Genomic DNA, 19,518 nt, shown 5'->3' with positions numbered 1-19,518 from the left:
TCAATTGCTATCATTTTTTATATATTCAGGACAAAATTTATGTGGTCGCAAAATGCCTTGAATAAATTAATTTTTTTATAAATTTGCTAAGCGATTGTAACTTTTTTTTACAAACAAAATATTGATTGCAAGGTGAATAAATTAATTTTTTATTACATATTATATATAAAATGATAGCGTACCCAATGAATTTTGATGAAACGACAAAAAGGTACGAAATAAGCCCGGTGTATTTTTAGTTTGATTACAATTGTTAAATAAAAAAGAAAGATGTGGCACATTGTAGATGAATGGGAATCATTCCCAGCCTTGAACTAAAAAAGAAAAATATTATTAGTTTAAAGAAAATAACATGTTAAAATTCAGCATAAATGGATTAAAAATAGTAATTTAATATATATTTGAACAAATAGAATTTGGGAAAAGAAAAAAAGAAAACAAAAAGGAGAAAGCAAACGCCATCAATATTCAATAGAATACGTTCTTCAATCTTCAATCTTCAATCTTCAATCTTCAATCTTGGGCATTGTGCTGTGGAGTTCAGCTCTCTATTTCTCCGCCATCAGCGCCTTCTCTTCTTTTTCTTTTCGTCTTTCTCATTATTAATTATTGTATTTATTTTTGGGCTTTGGCTTTATACGAAGATGAGACCATGACGACGCCGCCACAGCCGCCGCCACCGTCACCGTCGCCACCCAAGACCGTCAGGAAGCTCGTCGTCGAAATCGCCGATGCACGCAACCTTCTTCCTAAAGACGGCCAAGGAAGCTCCAGCCCCTACGTCGTCGCCGACTTCGATGGCCAGAGGAAGCGGACCGCCACTAGGTTTCGCGAGCTCAACCCTATCTGGAACGAGCCGCTCGAATTCGTCGTCTCCGATCCTGATAATATGGACTACGAGGAGCTCGACATCGAGGTTTTCAACGATAAGAGGTACGGCAATGGCAGTGGCCGCAAGAATCACTTCTTGGGGAGGGTGAAGCTGTACGGAAGCCAGTTTGCCAGGAGAGGAGACGAGGGTTTGGTTTATTATCCGTTGGAGAAGAAGAGCGTCTTCAGCTGGGTTAGGGGCGAAATTGGACTTAGGATTTGTTACTACGACGAGATGGTCGACGAAGCTCCGCCGCCGCCTCCGCCGCAGGAGGAGCAACCGGCTCCTCCTCCTGATACTGAGAAGCCGAAAACTCCGGAGGGTGTGGTAGAGGGAGTGAGGATGTTCGAGCTTCCGATGCAGGGGGAGGTCGGTCGTGACGATTCGAACTTGCCGCCGGTTGTGGTTATCGAGGAGTCCCCCCGGCAGGAGATGCCCGTACATTCTGAGCCACCGCAACCGCAACAGCAACCGCCACCGGCTGCGGAAGTAAATGCTCCTCCACCTGCGGAGCCGCAATTTGCACCGGAAATGAGAAAGATGCAGAGTAACAAAACTGGATTTGGGGAAGGGGTTAGGGTTTTGAGAAGGCCTAATGGGGATTACTCTCCGAGAGTGATCAACAAGAAATTCATGGCGGAGACGGAGAGGATTCATCCCTACGATCTCGTGGAACCGATGCAGTACCTCTTCATCCGAATTGTGAAAGCCAGAAATGTCGCTCCCAATGAGAGCCCCTACTTGAAGATTCGTACATCAGGCCATTTTGAGAAATCGAAGCCGGCGAGTCATCGACCTGGCGAGCCGACCGATTCGCCGGAATGGAACCAGGTGTTTGCTCTCCGGCACAACAAACCTGATACGGCGAATTCGACGCTGGAGATTACTGTCTGGGATACGCCATCGGAGCAGTTCCTAGGCGGCGTTTGCTTCGATCTCTCTGATGTACCTGTGCGAGATCCGCCCGACAGTCCTCTGGCCCCTCAGTGGTACCGCCTCGAAGGCGGTGCCGCAGATCAACAAACCTCCAAAATATCCGGCGACATTCAGCTCTCTGTTTGGATCGGAACTCAAGCCGACGACGCATTTCCCGAAGCTTGGTGCTCCGACGCTCCACACGTAGCTCATACACGCTCCAAAGTTTATCAATCCCCCAAGCTGTGGTACTTGAGAGTTACAGTCATTGAAGCGCAGGACCTTCACATCGCTCCAAATCTTCCTCCATTGACGGCACCGGAGATTAGAGTCAAAGCACAGCTAAGTTATCAGTCGGCAAGGACCAGGCGAGGGTCCATGAACAACCACAGCGCCTCATTTCACTGGAACGAGGATCTCGTCTTCGTCGCCGGCGAGCCTCTCGAAGACTCCCTGATCTTGCTCGTCGAAGACCGAACAAGCAAGGAAGCCGTACTCCTCGGCCACGTCATGATTCCGGTGGACGCAATCGAACAGCGGTTCGACGAGCGGTACGTGGCGGCGAAGTGGTACCCCTTAGAAGGCGGAAACGGCGGCGACACATACAGCGGCAGAATCTATCTACGCCTCTGCTTAGAGGGCGGATATCACGTGCTGGACGAGGCGGCTCACGTGTGCAGCGACTTCCGGCCGACGGCGAAGCAGCTGTGGAAGCCGGCCGTCGGAATTCTGGAGCTCGGGATCCTCGGAGCCCGCGGGCTGCTTCCGATGAAAACCAAAGATCCGGGCAAGGGGTCCACCGACGCTTACTGTGTCGCGAAGTACGGGAAAAAGTGGGTCCGGACGAGAACGATGACTGACAGCTTTGATCCACGTTGGAACGAACAGTACACGTGGCAAGTCTTCGACCCCTGCACCGTCCTCACCGTCGGCGTATTCGACAACTGGCGAATGTATTCCGACGCGTCGGAGGAGAAGCCCGATTACCATATCGGAAAAGTAAGGATTCGGGTTTCAACCCTCGAGAGCAACAAAATCTACACAAATTCCTACCCGCTCATGGTGCTGCAGAAAACCGGGTTGAAGAAAATGGGCGAGATCGAGCTGGCCGTCCGGTTCGCCTGTCCGGCATTGTTACCGGAGACGTGTGCGGTTTACGGCCAGCCCCTACTTCCACGAATGCACTATCTCCGCCCATTGGGGGTGGCCCAGCAGGAGGCGTTACGCAGAGCCGCCACCAAAATGGTGGCGACTTGGCTGGGCCGGTCGGAGCCGCCGCTGGGTTCGGAGGTGGTTCGTTACATGTTGGATGCAGATTCACACGCGTGGAGTATGAGAAAAAGCAAGGCGAATTGGTTCAGGATCGTGGCGGTTCTGGCGTGGGCGGTGGGATTGGCCAAATGGTTGGATGATATCCGGAGATGGAGGAACCCGATTACCACGATGCTTGTTCATATACTGTATCTAGTTCTTGTTTGGTACCCGGATTTGATTGTCCCAACTGGGTTTCTGTATGTGTTCTTAATCGGAGTATGGTACTACCGGTTCAGGCCGAAGATACCCGCCGGAATGGACACACGGCTGTCCCACGCCGAGGCGGTGGACCCAGATGAACTTGATGAGGAATTCGACACGATTCCAAGCTCGAAGTCGCCGGAAGTTATCCGGGTTAGGTACGACCGGCTGAGGATACTGGCTGCCAGAGTCCAAACAGTATTGGGAGATCTTGCGACCCAAGGGGAGAGGGTACAGGCATTGGTGAGCTGGAGGGACCCACGAGCCACGAAGCTGTTTATTGGGGTATGTTTCGCCATCACTGTGATCCTCTACGCCGTGCCGCCGAAAATGGTGGCGGTGGCGCTTGGATTTTACTACCTGCGCCACCCCATGTTCCGGGACCCTATGCCGTCGGCGAGTTTGAACTTTTTCCGGCGACTTCCGAGCCTATCGGATCGGTTAATGTAGAGTAGAGTAGTAGGTAATTAGAAAGATGTGTATTCTTTTTACCCCTTTTGTGGGGTTTTTCATAATTAGAAGTACCCCAAATTGATGGGGGTTGAAAAAAAAAACTGGTTGAGTTGAAAAAGATGCCCCCAAAATAACATAGTAAAGTGTGAAAAGGGAGGTGGGAAAAAGCAGTGAGCTGTCATCATGTTCTTTCGTTCTTTGCCTTTTGAATTCGATTGACTAATTATTTCAGTATTTGAAATAAAAGAGAGAGAGAAGACAGAAATGGAGGGAAAATAGAGAAATTAATCGGCTAGCAGAGTCGATAGTTTGCTGTAATTGTGTCCCGAAAAGTTGGAACATGAAATTATTTCCTAACATATCAGATTTGATTTGAGAAATTGAATAATACAGACACAGCCTTTATTCCTCCGTTTGATTTTCTGACGGGTCTTGATTGTTTTTTGGAGTGGAAAATGTCTTAAAGAATCCAGGACCACCAGAAATGAAATGGGAGAGAGAATTTACCAAGTCGTGTGGCTGAATTCTCGGCAACCCACATTACATTTCTGGCCCATGGGTTGCCATATTTATGGAGGTGAGTTGCAGGCCCAGTAATCCATTCACTTTTGCCTTCAATTCATTAACTGAACCGATTCTGGTCTGTGAATCTTTGTTTTATAGTGGAATTGTGCAGATTTAAACATGGGAGAGCCGTCGGAAGAGAAGCACGAGGGGGAGGAGGTTGAGAAGAAGGAGAAGAAAGAGAAGAAGGATAAAGAGAAACATGAAGAAGGAGAAGGAGGAGAAGGGGAGAAGAAAAAGGAGAAGAAAGAGAAGAAGAAAAAGAATCCTGAGGACAAGAAAGACCCAACCAAACTGAGACAGAAGCTGGAGAAGCTTGAAACCAAGATGAAGGATTTGGCTCTCAAGAAAGAAGAGGTCTTGAAACTCCTCCAAGAAGCTGAACAAAATGCTGCAGCAGACCCTCCACCGCCTTCCTCTTGAACCTTGTTTTCTTCTTATAAATATAAGAGGTAACAATAAAATGCTGTGAACTAGATCCTCTCTCACTGAAGAGACCTCTTTAGGGTAACAAAGTTTTCAATTTTCTAGACTATATCATATATTTTTGCTCTCAAATTTGATGGTTCATCTTGTTTTGAACCCTATAGAATGACATGCGAAAGTTCAATTTAAGGAGTCTTATTCGTTGGTAATTTGTTAGTCACATCATTTTCTTTTTATGTCTTTTACCATTTGAGATTTGTGTTAATTTGATTACTGTATTGTCATCCCAATAAAAAAAAAAATCGTTATTGAATCGGTTGGAGAAGACTACTAAAAAGATACAATGCTCAAACACTGTGTTGGGCAACATAAAACGATCTTCTATGTGACATAAGAAGAGAAGGGAGGCTCTTGAAATTCGAGGTGTAAAGCTTCGTATTTCAAAGTTCATGAATCATCTTTCAAACCTCACTTAGACTCCAGCTTTAGTAAATGTTGAGTCGAGGTATTAAGTAGAATCGCTTTTCAATCACTCATCCACCACCATAGATCTTACACCAGAAATCTCATGGTTGGTGAATAGAACCATTGTCAACTCAACACATTACTCAGTACTGTCTCGAAATTTACTGACTCAAGCTTTAGAATGCTTATGAACACCATATAGAATTGGACAATTTAATGAAGTCTTAATCGTTTGTAGTTTGTTAGTCACTTTTTTTTTAATGTCTTTTACCATTTGAGATTTGTGTTAATTTGATTCCTGACGTGAGAAGAGAGACTATTGAAATTCAAGGTAGAAAATCTCGTACCTCTAAGTCAACGAATAATACTTCCAAACCTCGTTGGGACTCCAATTTATTTGTGTTAATTCGCAAATGTTGAGTTGTGGCATTATATGAAACTGCTTTTCATCCCGCCATCCACCACCACAGATCTCATATCATGAATCTCATGGTCGGTGAATGGAATCCGTATTAACTCAACACATTACTTTGTATTCAAACAATAGGTCGAATTTTACTAACTCGAGCGATGTTTTAATCTTTTTGGTTCTCTTGGCTACCAAGTTCCACCATAATCACTAATAAAATATTATGAATATTACTTTAGATGAGAGAGAGAGAGTATTGAGAATTTTAGATAAAGCAATGGAGGGTACGAATTTGATTGGTGGACATGAATGGAAATGAGATTACAGTGGGATCTCCCGTTGTACGTGGCAAAACCATAGCTCCTCTCCCAGTAATTCTTGGCTGAAGGAGCAGCAGAGAAAATCCTTGAGAAGCTTCCCTTCACCCTCAAAAATGGCGGTCGCTTCCCCATCTTCCGCCGCTGCCGCTGCCACTGCTGCTCCCTCTCATCTTCCCAACAAATTCTTCAGTTCCAAATTCCGCCACGCCTTTAACCATGCCCGCGCGCTTCCTTCCAGATCCAATTCCCTCACCATTGTCGCCATGGCTCCCAAGAAAAAGGTACTGAACCTCTTTTTTTCTTCCCCTGTTTCGAGAGACCGATAAAATCGACCATGATTTTCAATTTGGTGCTAGTGACGGAAATTGATGGATCCAGGTGAACAAGTACGACGACGGTTGGCAGAAGAAATGGTTCGGCGCCGGAATTTTCTACGAGAGCTCCGAGGACGTGGAGGTGGACGTGTTCAAGAAGCTGGAGACGAAGAAAGTGCTGAGCAATGTCGAAAAAGCGGGGCTGCTATCCAAAGCAGAGGAGCTAGGGTTTACGCTCTCTTCCATCGAGAAATTGGGGGTTTTTTCCAAAGCCGAGGAATTAGGGCTTCTGAGCTTGCTGGAGAAGGTCGCCAGCTCGTCTCCGTCCGCGTTGGCCTCTCTTGCCCTGCCCATTCTGGTGGCGGCGCTGGCGGCGATTGTTCTGATTCCGGACGACTCGGCGGCGCTGGTGGCCTTGCAGGCGGTGGTCGGTGGCGGACTTGCTCTCGGCGCCGCCGGTTTGTTGGTCGGCTCAGTCGTGCTGGGTGGATTACAGGAAGCTGATTGACTGAACAGAAGAAATCTGCAGGTGAATAGTTCTTTTGAAATAGTTTAATTTGTTGTATAATTAAGAACCAGAATTTCTTAAAGAGTAAAAGATAACAACTCTTTTCTCTTGGTTTCAAAATGTGAATTACTATTTTTTATTTCTGTTCAAAATATTCAATTAATTAAAGAGAAGCACCTCAACAGAAATAGAACAATTTCATATGATTTTCCTTTTTCTGTTCCCTTAATACCATAACTCTTCAATTTCCAACAACTACAGAAGACAATTGAGTAAATTGGTTAATTTCATGTTTATAAAATAAGAACTCATGAGTCTGTGTATTGGCTTGATTTCAAAGATGAATAGACAACTATTTTAGTAAATATGTTAGAACTTGTATCTCTTTTTTTGAGGAAAGATCAAGTTCACATATCTCTATAGATATGCATTTACGTCTAATGCTCTGATTAATCATTTAATTTCGTGGTGGTATTTGAACGTAATACTTATTATTATTTTTTTTAAAGAATACTTTGAAAATCTTTAACAAAGCCCATGAATATTAGCTAATTTGTGAACAAAAAAAACACAACCTCTTAGGTGGAGATATATGTCAATTACCGCTGAGCTACGCTCGCTTTGGCATGATTTTTCAGATGAATAGTTTATATTGCACGATGATTTTAGCAAATACATTTTTTGGACTAGAGATCAAGTGTAACATATCTTTACACATAACCGTCCACCACTCCAATTAATTCTTTACCCATTTATATTAACAGTAATAGTAATACTGTAAAAATATTTAACATAGCAAAAATATTTCGCCTAAGTTAAACTAGTGAAGAAAAAGAGTCATACTTTAAATTTTAATTAAAAAGAAAAAAAAAAAAGAGAGACTGTCCACGGCCAAATTGGCTCAACATTTCGTTTGTAAAGGGCTCACGAAAAGAAAAGGCCCAATAATTATGGGCCGATGACAAAAAGCCCTGGCCTGTCAGTACGTACGGCCCATGCTTAAACCACCTATTGTTTTAAAAGAAATTGTAAATATTTTACATAATTATCACATATTAAATATTTTCAGAACTACACTATTTGATACGTGCTCATACATCTAACAAATATCTTACAAATAAAATTCATGTTTGAATTCTCATTATGATATTTGTCGTATCTATTTTTATTTTTAGAAAAAAAAAACAAACAAAACAATATGATAAATATGAAAAATAAAATCATTTTAGGATAAATAAAAAATCCGGATCATTATTGTAATTTTCTTTTCAACAATTGATGCTGAAAAAAAAGTCTCTAGCTCTAAAAACTTATTTTTTGGGTTAAATAACATGTTTTAAGTTATTGACTGAATTTAAAAAGGTGTCTAATAGATCTGTAAAATTTCAATTTTATGTCTAATAAATCTATAAATTTTAAAATATCGATTAAATATAAAATTTAATTTTGAGTTTCTAATAGATTTGTTAATTTTTCTTTGAAATGTAAAATAGACCAGTGTTCTATTAGGTACAATAGACACCAAAATTGAAAGTTAAAAACCACCTAGATACAGACATAAAAATTAAAGAACTAAACTTTTAATTACACATTTTCCGAGAATTAGGGTTTTGTGAGTGAGTCTCTATTATTTGAATTTAAGCTAACTGATTAATGTATGTATCATTGACCAAACAATCGGAGACTCGAATCTCCACCATCGCTAGTTAAATGAACTAAAAACAATTAATCATAATTTTTAGCTTTTGAAAAAAATAAAGGCAAGAAAGGGATAGAGTGAACCTCAACTAGGAAGCAGTTGCCAAATTGTGAGAATTTTTTTAAATACAATTATCTGTCATTGTTGAATAAGCTCACATTGCAATTGCATAAATGTGGTCCTCATCCTTTTTTCTTCTTTAGCAACTTTGGGTACTTGCTACAAAATTTTCCATTTATTGCTTAAATACAATTATCTTTTTATTATTTAATTGTTTATATTTTTTATTTAACAAAGAAGGTCATTGTGGGTTCGATATGAGTTTTAAAGTGGGTTTAACATGATTTAAATAGTAAAATATATTTTAACTAATTAAATAATTATGCAATAAAAAAATCGAATTTGAAAACAAAAATTAAGAGTAAAATTTTTCAAGGAAAGTACGTATTTATAAACAAATTACAAATTGATGAATGAAGTGTCTTATTTATGAATAGTTAAAAGTGGTTTAAAATTTTTAGCCATTATAATTGTGTTGCTTCACCTAAAAAAGTTCCTATTATCTAATAACTTTACCAAAAAAAATTATATTTACTTTTGATCTATCATAAATTTCTGTTCTTTTTTAAAGAAATAAATTTGAGTTTAATTATTGAAATATTTAACATGATCAATTTCATATAAATTGGGCTAGGGACATATAAATATATAATATGGTGAGGGGAAGGGGAAAAAACTTAGGGTAAGGGTAATTGAAAAAGTCTAGAACCTTTTTTCCTTGAGACAAGAAAATGACTAAAATAAATGAAAAAGACTAGTTTTCTCATTTTAATAACACAAATTAAAATTACAATTTAAAAAAAGAATTATAGTTATACTGCCATCTATAACATATTAATGATGTAACTCAAACATTTGTACTAATATGAATATATATCGATAAGAATATTAGTTGTATGTATCAATACGTTAGTATACGTATTCGAAATCCTATCATATTATTTATAGGTTAAAAATGGATGGCAAAATAACAGCAACACTAGAATAATAATTTTAAGCATGAAAAGATAAATATATATATTTTTAATTATTATTTATTTATTTATTCCAATGTGATGTTGGGAGAGGGCCCAGTGAGCCAACGTGGAGAGATGCTGCCAATTTAAAATGTGAAGGAAGGGACACGTGGACCCACAGGCACATGACGTGGCCCAATGGTGGGCCCAGCCGAAGCGGATGAGCAAGTGACATGTGCCAGCGACTCGGCCTTAATTTCGATGAACTCGGCCCCACGACTCAGTCCGCCAAATCATGGAAAGCGACTGATTGGACAGGATTCCTTTGTTTTCTGCCTTACCGTTCCCTCGTTTGCCTCGTTGTCATCTCCATCTTCTCTCCCTCTCACCTTATTCCCCCTCTTCCCATTTTACCCCTCTTTTACCTTCCTGATCATTTTCTCGAACAAAAATCTCATGAAAGTTGGAGATTCGAACTTAGTAAGGATATAAATATCTTAACCAGTCGAACTACTAGTTGAGCTACAGTGGAAGAAGGGTGGATAATACACAACAAGTACCACGAACTATCCTATGAGCCTATCCACACATCTGTTCAAATGTAAGCATACAGTTTACTAAACCCACAAAAGTAAACACTTCTATCTCTCGATATAGATTGTTATTATGTTAAAGCATTCCAAAATTTTCAAGAAGAAAAATAATCTGTACTGGTTAATCTGAATTTTATTGTCTTTTGTTTGATCATAGATCGGTAAAGTCAGCCAATATCTTTTCATTGGAGTTAGGGAAAAGGATAATAATCAAATAAGCAAAACTTTTTAAAACAACTTTCATTACAATGGCTCGTGTTCTTTATTTGAGTGTAAACTTTGAATTTGAAAATAAGAAAAGTATTGCATAGAAAAGGATAAAAGAAAATTTCTCACAAAATGCCATTGGGAAGGGAGTAGAAGATGACAATAAAGTTTTTTCATGGTGTGTCACATGCAATTATTTTCTAGTTGTGTATATTAAACACTTGTACTTGCATCTTGAATTTTATAGAGTAGATACAAATAGATATTTAATGTGCATATGCAGTATAGAAAAAAATCTTCCCAAAGACTGGATGCAATTTATTGATATCATGACTTATAATAAAATAAGCTAATAGCTCATTCCTAAATTCAAAATGAGAAATAAAAGAAAGGTTGGCCTGGTAAAAATAATATTTACCTGTAAGTAAAAACGAAAACTCTCTTTTGCTTAAAGAAATATTATTTACAAATCAAGAGAATGGTTTTTTTTTTTTTTTTTTTTTTTTTTTTTTGTGGGTAGTCTACCTCAATAATTACTTTCATATTTATAGTCATGCTTTAATGTTATTTTGATAGTCTAGCTTAGGTTCTTACTTTCTTTAAGGATTTGTTGGGGGCTATTTTGTCATTATTTTTATGTGTTTGCTCTATTTTCAGAGGGTGCTCTCTCTCTTTTCTTTTTTTTTTTGATTAAATGAAGTTTTTTTTATTATTATTTTAATTCCACGATCTATAGAAATGAAAAATTTTAATATTCGACATTTTAATGAATATATATATTTTTAATCAGTTGAACTATCTCATATTAACATTACATCTTTAGAGTTGGGATGATCAACATTTTCATTTATTCTAATAATTTTGCTGGAATGTTTGGTTGGCCAAACATATGATTGAGGAAACATTTCACTCAAGTTCATGTTAGTTTCTTTGACATCAACATTAAACTTTAAGCAAATGTTCATATTTATTTCTCAAATACAATTATATAGTCATTCAAATTTTAAGATAACAACTATGCAACTTTGATCTATGTATGTGTAATAACTAATAAATTCTATATTCCTACTGAGGTAATTAGATCGAAATTGACTCGAATTCTATAATAGTCATCTTATTAAGATATTAAAATCCTATGAGCATTGATAACTAAACGTCGTAGGGTGAGATAGTTAAGAAATTAATTGAAATGAATAGGTTTTATTTTGTTTGATTTCTCACAATTTCTTAGATATACTGCTCACATTCGCTAAAAACGTATGTATAGGCGGAGATTCGAATTTACTCACAATATTTTGATCGAAATTAGACCCTTTAACTAGTTTAAGTTAGGCTATTGCTCTCGTTGGCTCAATAAAAATACTTATGCTCTGTTTGGTACTTGATATTTTAAAGGATTTCAAAAGAATTTCGTTGTTTTCTACCCATGATTTTAAATAATTGATTCTAAATCCTGTTTTCACCTCAAGAATTTTTGGTCATACTTTAATTTTTAATTAATAAATTTAGATTAAAAGATTAAATTAGTGAAATTTGTATTTTAACGAACATGCAAATAAAAAGAATTAATTAATTAATTAATTAATTAATTTAAAATTATTTCTTCAATCTCCGGTCACGAAATTTAAAATCATTTATGGAATTTTCTTGAACTGGGTTATAAAAGTTGTTATTAAGCCACAGTGACAGTGGCACCCAGCAAAGGGTATTGTGGTAACTACGAATTTATCAGAAGCTTTCTGCTGCTGCCAGCGCCATTATAAGCCCACCAAGTTCTTCCTCCTCCGAAGAGAGGGAAGAAGAAAGAAGAAGAATTCTTCTTTACATCAGTAGGCTCAAAACCCAGAAACCATTTCTTCTCAATCTCAGGGGGGAAAAAAATCAGAGAAAAAGCCCATCTCCTAATTTCTCTTCTTCTGAGTGATGGGTGTGAGCTGCCGTTGTTCCCACACTTCACACATCACCGAAATCATCATCACCAGTTTCTTCCGCCATAAGCCCTAGATCAACCCCCGCAAAAATTACACACCCACTGGTTAATCTTGTCCGTTTGATGGTCAGTTTAAAAGGAGGGAAATCATTTCTGCGTCTTTAGGGATATGGCGGGTCGGAGGATCTACGGCGGCGGCGGCAGTGATGACGGTAGTTTGAGCGGTGGTTCTTCCAACCATAGTGTTTTGCTTCAGAATCGTAGTGGTTCTTTTGCGTCTGAGCCTCTTAATGCTCTGTTCCTTTCTGGGTCGTCTTCTTCTTCTTCTACTTCTCCCTCTCCCTCTCCCCTCGGTAACTCCCTCTTCTTCATCTTTTCACTTCTTTGAGATTTCTGATTCTGTTGATTTTGTTGTAAAGTAGTTTCGCATCTGCTGAATTTTGAATTCTTAATCGCCGTTTAGATTGGATCATTGATCTCTGATTCTCGTAAGTGAATGTAAATGCCTTTTGGCTGAGTTTGCTCTCTGATTTTAGTTGTTCTCTGCTTGTTTGCTGAGTCTGATGCTTCTGGTAAACTTTAGCTTATAAATTTCTTGCAGTTCAATTGTGAAGAAGATTGTATGACTGGTTTTACTCGAGATATATCACTTGGGGAGTAAAACTTGCTAGTTGCTACATGTTTCAAGAAAACATTTTATAATCATTTAGTGTTCTGTGGTTAATGGCACAGAATATGTTTTAAGAGTGGTATGAATGGCACATTAAATGGCTTTGTGATTATATGTGTTGCCCAACTTGATCTTCATAACAGAATTTTCTGGTGTGTAGGTTCAAGATCCATGATGAGTTTCGAAGATATCCGAAACGGATCGAATAGACCCTTTTTTTGCCCGTTCGATAGTGAAGACAATGGGGACGAAGACTTGGATGATTATTTCCACCATCCGGAGAAAAAGAGGCGTCTGAATGCTGATCAGGTCCGGTTCCTCGAGAAGAGTTTCGAAATTGAGAACAAGCTCGAACCAGAAAGGAAAGTTCAATTGGCAAAGGACCTCGGGCTGCAGCCTCGTCAGGTTGCTATATGGTTTCAGAATCGCCGGGCACGGTGGAAGACCAAACAGCTGGAGAAGGATTATGAGGCTCTTCAATCCAGCTATGGAAGCCTCAAGGTTGAATATGAAAACCTACTCAAAAGCTGAGGTAAAGTAAATGTTCTTAAAATTCAATTCCATTGCTGCTTAACCTCTGTTGGGTTTCCACAGTTACTAAGAAACAAAACTTGGATATTACAGGTTCTTCTCCTAACGGACAAATTGCTACACAAAGAAAAAGAAAGTGGAAACTCTGTGCTGTCTGAAGCTGACAAATTTGCTGAAGAACCACCACATAATCTGGTTGCTGATTCACATTTGGAAGATGAAGACTCGAAATCTTCAAAGCTAGCTTGTAAGCAGGAGGATATCAGTTCAGTCAAAAGTGATATATTTGATTCAGATAGCCCACACTACACCGATGGGGTTCACTCTTCACTCCTGGAGGCCGGAGATTCTTCCTATATCTTCGATCCCGATCAGTCCGACTTATCCCAAGACGAAGAAGATAACTTGGGAAAGAATCTATTGCCTCATTACATCTTCCCGAAGCTGGAAGATGTCGATTACTCTGACCCGCCCACAAGTACCTGTAATTTTGTATTCCCCATTGAAGACAATGCCCTTTGGTCCTGGTCTTAGTGAGTCCTTTTCTGTGTTGTGTGTCTTCTTCCTGTAAAAGCATGTTTTCGTGGTAATTTTAAGCAATAAATCCAAGCAATGGCAGCCCAATCCCATGTGTCGAGCCTAGGTGAGTTTAGGTTCTGTCGACCTCGATCCATCCTGTAATCTTGTTCTTGAGTTTGGGTTGAGGGTGGTGGTTTTTATTGTTGAATAATCCTCTGTTTTCCTTTGAATGTGATTAAATAATATCTTGTTCTCAATTATGTTGCCTCCTAAAGGATGCATTACTTTCATACTTTTGAAGAGAATAAGGTTTTCCAACACATGTCTCTGCAAACTGAATGCCATTTCTTTTCACTCTTTCTTGACCATAAAACTGTTGCCTTTATTTCTTCACAATTGTTGGAAACCAGAAGAAGAAGGAAATGGGTGAGAAGGCAAAATGATGAGAAGAAAAAGGCTTCTTTTTTTGGAGTAGCTTTGTGGAGCAGTGGTTCCACAAACAAAATGAGGGTAATCCTTGTGCCATTTGATTTGTTTTTGAAGCAATCTGTTGAAGCAAAGCCAGTTGACTTTGCCATATGCCATTAATGGGTAGCTTTGGGAATCATGTCACTAATAAAGTTTCTTGTTCTGGTGGGGATTCTTCTTTTCTATGAGGGTGTTTGGCAGTCAACTTCAGGATCCTACCCTTTCTTTTGAATAGTGCACTCCATCGAAGTCTAGCGATACAGCTTTGTAACTTGGAGTTATTACCGAACTCGAGAGGAGAGAGAAGAAAGGAAGAGTGGATGGGGGACAGGGCACATGGTGATTTGGTAGAGTTGATGAAGAATGCAGGATCAGAGGGCATTATTTGAAGTGGGAGGCGCTGTGTTCAAAAGAGGAGTGGTTTGATTTCCTTGGCAAGACAAAATTTTCATTAAGAAAATGACTTGTAAATACAATGGATCAAGATGTAATCAAATCAATGGATCTTTCTTAATGATAATTCTAAACCTTGAATTTTTTTTTTTAAAAAAATTAAATTAATGGTGTCCATTGATGCTGATTTCCCACTTACACCCCCACATAAAACTTTTGAGTTTAGTCAAATTATCCCATCCAAATCAAAAACCTTTCTCCTAAAATGTAACCCATACATTTTTTCAAACATATCCCTGTCTTCTTTTTTATACTTTGTCCGATATATACGTGTCAATTTCACCTCAAAATCAAGGAATTATAATTACGGAGAATTTATCATCTTCCATTACCTATAAAAAGATTGAAGTTAAACTATTCAAAAAAATTTTAGTTTACATTTTTATTAAATTCATTTTTTTAGAATGATTCATTAGACACAGGGAAAAAAATAATTTTAAATTTGTATCTAAAAAGAATATATTAATGTTTCGTATTTGAATTATGTTTAAATTAACAGTAAATTCTTAGTCTTAGCAGGGTTGGTCCATGTCTAAGGCGTATTATTTATGAAAATACAAGGGTGGCAAAGAAAATAGATTTCAATATATTTTTTCAAAGATTTTTATTTACACCAAGTTTAGATGATATATTATAAAATTATAAGAAAAAATAATAATAAAGAAGGAAAATAAGGGGTACGTGGCGGCGATATATTGGGTATTGTAAAAGATGAGGGAAACGCAGGGGCTGCCTTATCCGTTGACTGTAGCAAGGGCAAAATAAGCTCCAATGAAGAGGCGACGCGTGTCCGGTAATTTACCGGCCGCAGCCGGTTTAGATCTACCGACCATGAAAGCACGGAAGTGAGGGGATTGGATAGATTAGAGCCACGTGTGCATATGATGGGCATAATCTTGTCAGAGTATGAGTTACAGAGGGCAGTTTTATTAAAACGACAGAGCGGTCACCATCAAAGTGGGGACAGTCACAGCACTAATGTTAAAATAATCCCAAAGCCTCGTCTTGGAATCTCCATCGTGACGGGGCCCACTGACGTGGACATGATTGACCACCTGGCAATCGATCCGTGACCCGATCCAGTCACAAACACGACCCGGGCCCCACCACTTCCACCCCCACCCCCACCCCCGTTTCCCGTTTTGTTTATTTATTCATTAAAAGGTTTTAAATTTTTAAGTTAAAATTATTAATTTCCAACTTTTAACAGGTATTTCAATTCAAGTTTAACAAAAATTTAATAAATTAGTCTCTAAAATTTTGAAAGTGTCTAATACATTTTCAAAATTTTAATCTTATTTTATATTTGAAATTTTAGATATAAATGGGAAAGTATCCTAGCCATCTTGAATTGTAAACCTTGTAAAATGTTGAATATGACAATCACTTATCACCGGAGATAAGAAGAGTATATTAATAGGGAGGAAGTAGGAGGTGGGGTTGAGGGGAACGGTGTCTACGACGGTGATTGAATGACGGGATGCACCCTTTGATTTTGGGTGTCACACGGGTACCCGATTTTTGTGGGTTCCACTCCACGTCATATCCATAGCTTACTCCACTCATGCTTTACTTTCCACCTTTAAATATTTTGAGGTTAAAAATTTCAGATAAAAATACTATTCTTTAAAATTGATTTAGTACGATGCGATAGCTATATGTAAATGAAGTGTTAAGCATTTAAATACTATTGTTTCTAGTTAAACAACATGTGGAAACATAATTGAAAGCAGTAATAAAATAAATTATATCTTAAATTGACATGCAAATACTATAGTCTGATTTCATCATAGTCACTTTTGTCCATCATTTATTTGTCATTATGGAGTCAACGTACTCCTATTTATTAATGGGTATGCACAAGAAGTTTTTATCTAATAAAAATGTTTGGAGGGTTTTTTCTTTCAATTTCATTAATTTTTTTTTTAAATTAAACATGTTTATGTCTTTTTAAAATATTGTTGAAATATTAGCAGTATTCTAAAAACAAAAACAAAAACAACTTTGTTTCTATTTATCTTTCAACATACAGTTTTTTGAAAGTTAAACTAAGATTTCAAAATATTTCCTCAGCAAAATGGTAAACTGAAATAATGAAGATGTCATGCAAAAAAACTCAATATTAAAACAAAAATGCTAATGAAAGAAACGCACTGCATAAGTTAGTTTTGTAGAATTCATACTTTCAAAAATTAAAAAATTATGTCACATCGACGTTTTATAATTTCATGTTTATAGACATAATTGAAACTTTGAAATGTTCACGAAAAAAATGAAGGGACAATTGGGTGTGGGGTTGAATTTGTGATGATAAGAATTAAATATTTGTTGGGAAATGAATTATTTCCATAAGATCATAAGGCCGTCCCTTGAATCAAAACCCACAGCATCATCACCTTCAATAATGGCTGCTCTCTTTCTTCCACACTTCAAAATTTGAACTTCTCCTTCAAGTATACAACTATCTCTTGCTGCAACCCAAAAAAATTTGAAGAATTATAATTGAGAGTGTATTTAGTATAACTATCTAACTAGTTTTAGAAAACTAGAAATTTATAGTAAATAAAAAATATTTTTTTTAAAAGGAAAAAACTCATTGAGTTAATAAGAGGTAATTTAAACTCAGTGAATTGTAATTAATCTTTTCAATTTACAATATATTAATTAGATCCTCAACATAAATATTAATTTCTTTTGAAAATACAGTATATGTGAACTTCAACTTTCACACATTGCATTAATTATGTATATATATCTAAAAATTATTGACAATAGGATTTTTCTATAGTAAAAAATTTTATCATAAATAAGAGAAAGAGCCTTAAATTACCCCAACAAATATAAATTCAACTCACTTGAATCCATACTAAAACAAAAACTTGTCAAGTTAATCAAATTACAAAAGCAACACATTAAGGAAGAGTTTGAATTAAGTTTTAAAATACAAAAAGTAATCTTAACCAATTAAAATTTCACTCAAAAGTATATTCTGGAGAAACACCTCATTGGTTTTTTTTCCTTCAAAAAATACAAACATATATAATATATATATTTCAACTTCAAAGTCATCCCATATCAAATGCTTAATTATGTATGTCTTGTTAAAAAGAATTAAATAAGTAGTCATTTTCAAGTAAGCTGAACTTTTTTGCTTTCATTAAGTTTTATTTAATAACTATTTCGTGTTTAGTTTTTTAATTTAAAAATATATTTATTCTCTAGCCAAATTCAAAAACAAAAACTTCAAAAATTTATTTTAAAACTTAGGCACACAAAATAAGAAAACATGGAATCCAAATCCGAGCGAGAGACAACTCACAATCAAACAAAGCAGAATACAGCCAGCAGCTCCCGGAAACAGAGCGTACCAGAAATTCAGATGCTGCAACTTCGCTCCATCGATGAACAGAATCGGCAAGCTCGCAGCTGTAAATCAACACAATCAACATCCAACATTCAAATGAATTTGATGATGGGTTTCGTAATTTTACCAGGTGGGTGGGTGGAACCAGTACAGATCATGAACGCCATGGATGCGGCAAGAGCAGAGCTTCGAGCCAGCCATCCAGGCCCCAACAGAGTAAACGCCGCAACCCCAATTGCCGCACACCCAATCTGGGCCATGAATATATTGTACTTTCGAGCGGCCGGCGCCGACGGAGTCGCGAACAGGACGGCGCAGACGGCGCCCAATGGCGCGATTGTCATAGACAGCCCCTTTTGCGCTAGAATCTGATCCATTTTCCCCAGCATTGCCATTGCTGCGAATGCCCCTGTTTCGTTTCATCAACAACAACATTACCCATCTCCCAATTTCTCTTCAAGTTTCACTTCAGGCCAATTTTCTAGGGTTTTCGGACTAACCTGCAGAAGGCCAGAGGATGTCGCTGAGGGAAGGAGAGGCAGAGCCCTTTTCTGGTTTCGCGCCATCTGAAACCGCCGTACCAACAATGCCGGACGCCGCAATTTTCCGGTGACCGCTTCGTCTTCTCCGATCGCCAAATAATCTCATCCCTCGATTTACGTTCCATAAATGGAAATTCGGCAGCAGAGAAACGAACGATTGGTTCGGCGGCGGAGATGCCGATGAAGCTTGTAATCGTACATTGGAACTGGCTTGATCATATTGCTGCTGATGGTGGGAATGGCGGCGGCCACGGTGGCGGAGATGGTGGTGAATTGGCTTCAGTTGCAGGCTCATACCGGAATCCACCCTTCACCCACCTCCACACTTCTGTTTCTCTATCTCAACCACAATTTGTTTTGGATATTTGGTGACAAAATAGAGGAAGATCAAGTGGAACAGAGAGAGAGTACGGGGAAAGCCGCAAAACAAAGTAAATGATATAAAAAAGATAGAATATTTTGTCAATACATTGAATGGCATGGCACGAAATGTAAAATACTGAACACAAAATGTGAATCTGACAAAGACACCATCTGAAGGGAAATAAAAACTCCAAACTAATTGCGGTTTGGCCTTTGATGAGGTCCAAAGGTCAGCCATGGCCACATAAAGAGACACTTTTCAGTGTTATTCAAAAGCCAAATCATATTAATAATGACAAAAAAGTATGACTAATAGAAACCTCTCTCCCCATGCTTGTTCTGTTCCAGAATTACGAGAAAGATCACAAGTAGCCAATCAGAGAGATGGGATTTCACTCTTTTT

General features: G+C 38.2%; 3 protein-coding genes and 1 pseudogene across 5 annotated transcripts; 3 read left to right on the top strand and 1 right to left on the bottom strand.

Annotated features, from left to right (window-relative positions):
- Positions 1–387: 387 nt before the first annotated feature.
- On the top strand, positions 388–4,165 carry QKY (C2 calcium/lipid-binding plant phosphoribosyltransferase family protein). Its single transcript, XM_088121438.1, has one exon. It carries the CDS (start codon positions 653–655, stop codon positions 3,749–3,751), a length of 3,099 nt encoding a protein of 1,032 aa, XP_087977564.1. The 5' UTR covers positions 388–652; the 3' UTR covers positions 3,752–4,165.
- Positions 4,166–5,838: 1,673 nt separating this feature from the next.
- Positions 5,839–6,899, top strand: LOC111008941 (transmembrane protein, putative (DUF1118)). Its single transcript, XM_088121439.1, has 2 exons — positions 5,839–6,219; positions 6,317–6,899. The coding sequence occupies exons 1-2, from the start codon at positions 6,052–6,054 to the stop codon at positions 6,758–6,760; spliced, it is 612 nt and encodes a 203-aa protein (XP_087977565.1). The 5' UTR covers positions 5,839–6,051; the 3' UTR covers positions 6,761–6,899.
- Positions 6,900–12,005: 5,106 nt separating this feature from the next.
- Positions 12,006–14,182, top strand: LOC111009023 (homeobox-leucine zipper protein HAT5-like; annotated as a pseudogene). The gene is made up of 3 exons (XR_015789632.1): positions 12,006–12,558; positions 13,036–13,418; positions 13,500–14,182. The product of XR_015789632.1 is annotated as a homeobox-leucine zipper protein HAT5-like (transcript).
- Positions 14,183–17,038: 2,856 nt separating this feature from the next.
- On the bottom strand, positions 17,039–19,392 carry LOC111008888 (Integral membrane HPP family protein). 2 transcript variants are annotated; one of them, XM_022281754.2, is made up of 4 exons: positions 18,711–19,392; positions 18,338–18,619; positions 18,166–18,272; positions 17,039–17,317 (listed from the first exon to the last, which is right to left on the bottom strand). In XM_022281754.2, the coding sequence occupies exons 1-4, from the start codon at positions 19,045–19,047 to the stop codon at positions 17,276–17,278; spliced, it is 768 nt and encodes a 255-aa protein (XP_022137446.1). In that variant the 5' UTR covers positions 19,048–19,392; the 3' UTR covers positions 17,039–17,275. The 2 variants fall into 2 exon arrangements, with proteins under 2 accessions (XP_022137446.1, XP_087977953.1); XM_088121827.1 differs by having other exon boundaries at positions 18,215–18,272.
- Positions 19,393–19,518: the final 126 nt, after the last annotated feature.

This window comes from Momordica charantia (genome assembly GCF_013281855.1).
Source record: "Momordica charantia cultivar OHB3-1 chromosome 3 unlocalized genomic scaffold, Mcharantia_2.0 BLBB01000003.1, whole genome shotgun sequence".
Taxonomy (NCBI): Eukaryota; Viridiplantae; Streptophyta; class Magnoliopsida; order Cucurbitales; family Cucurbitaceae; genus Momordica; species Momordica charantia.
Note: the sequence above shows the minus strand (reverse complement) of the source record. Positions and strands in the feature narration are given on the sequence as shown.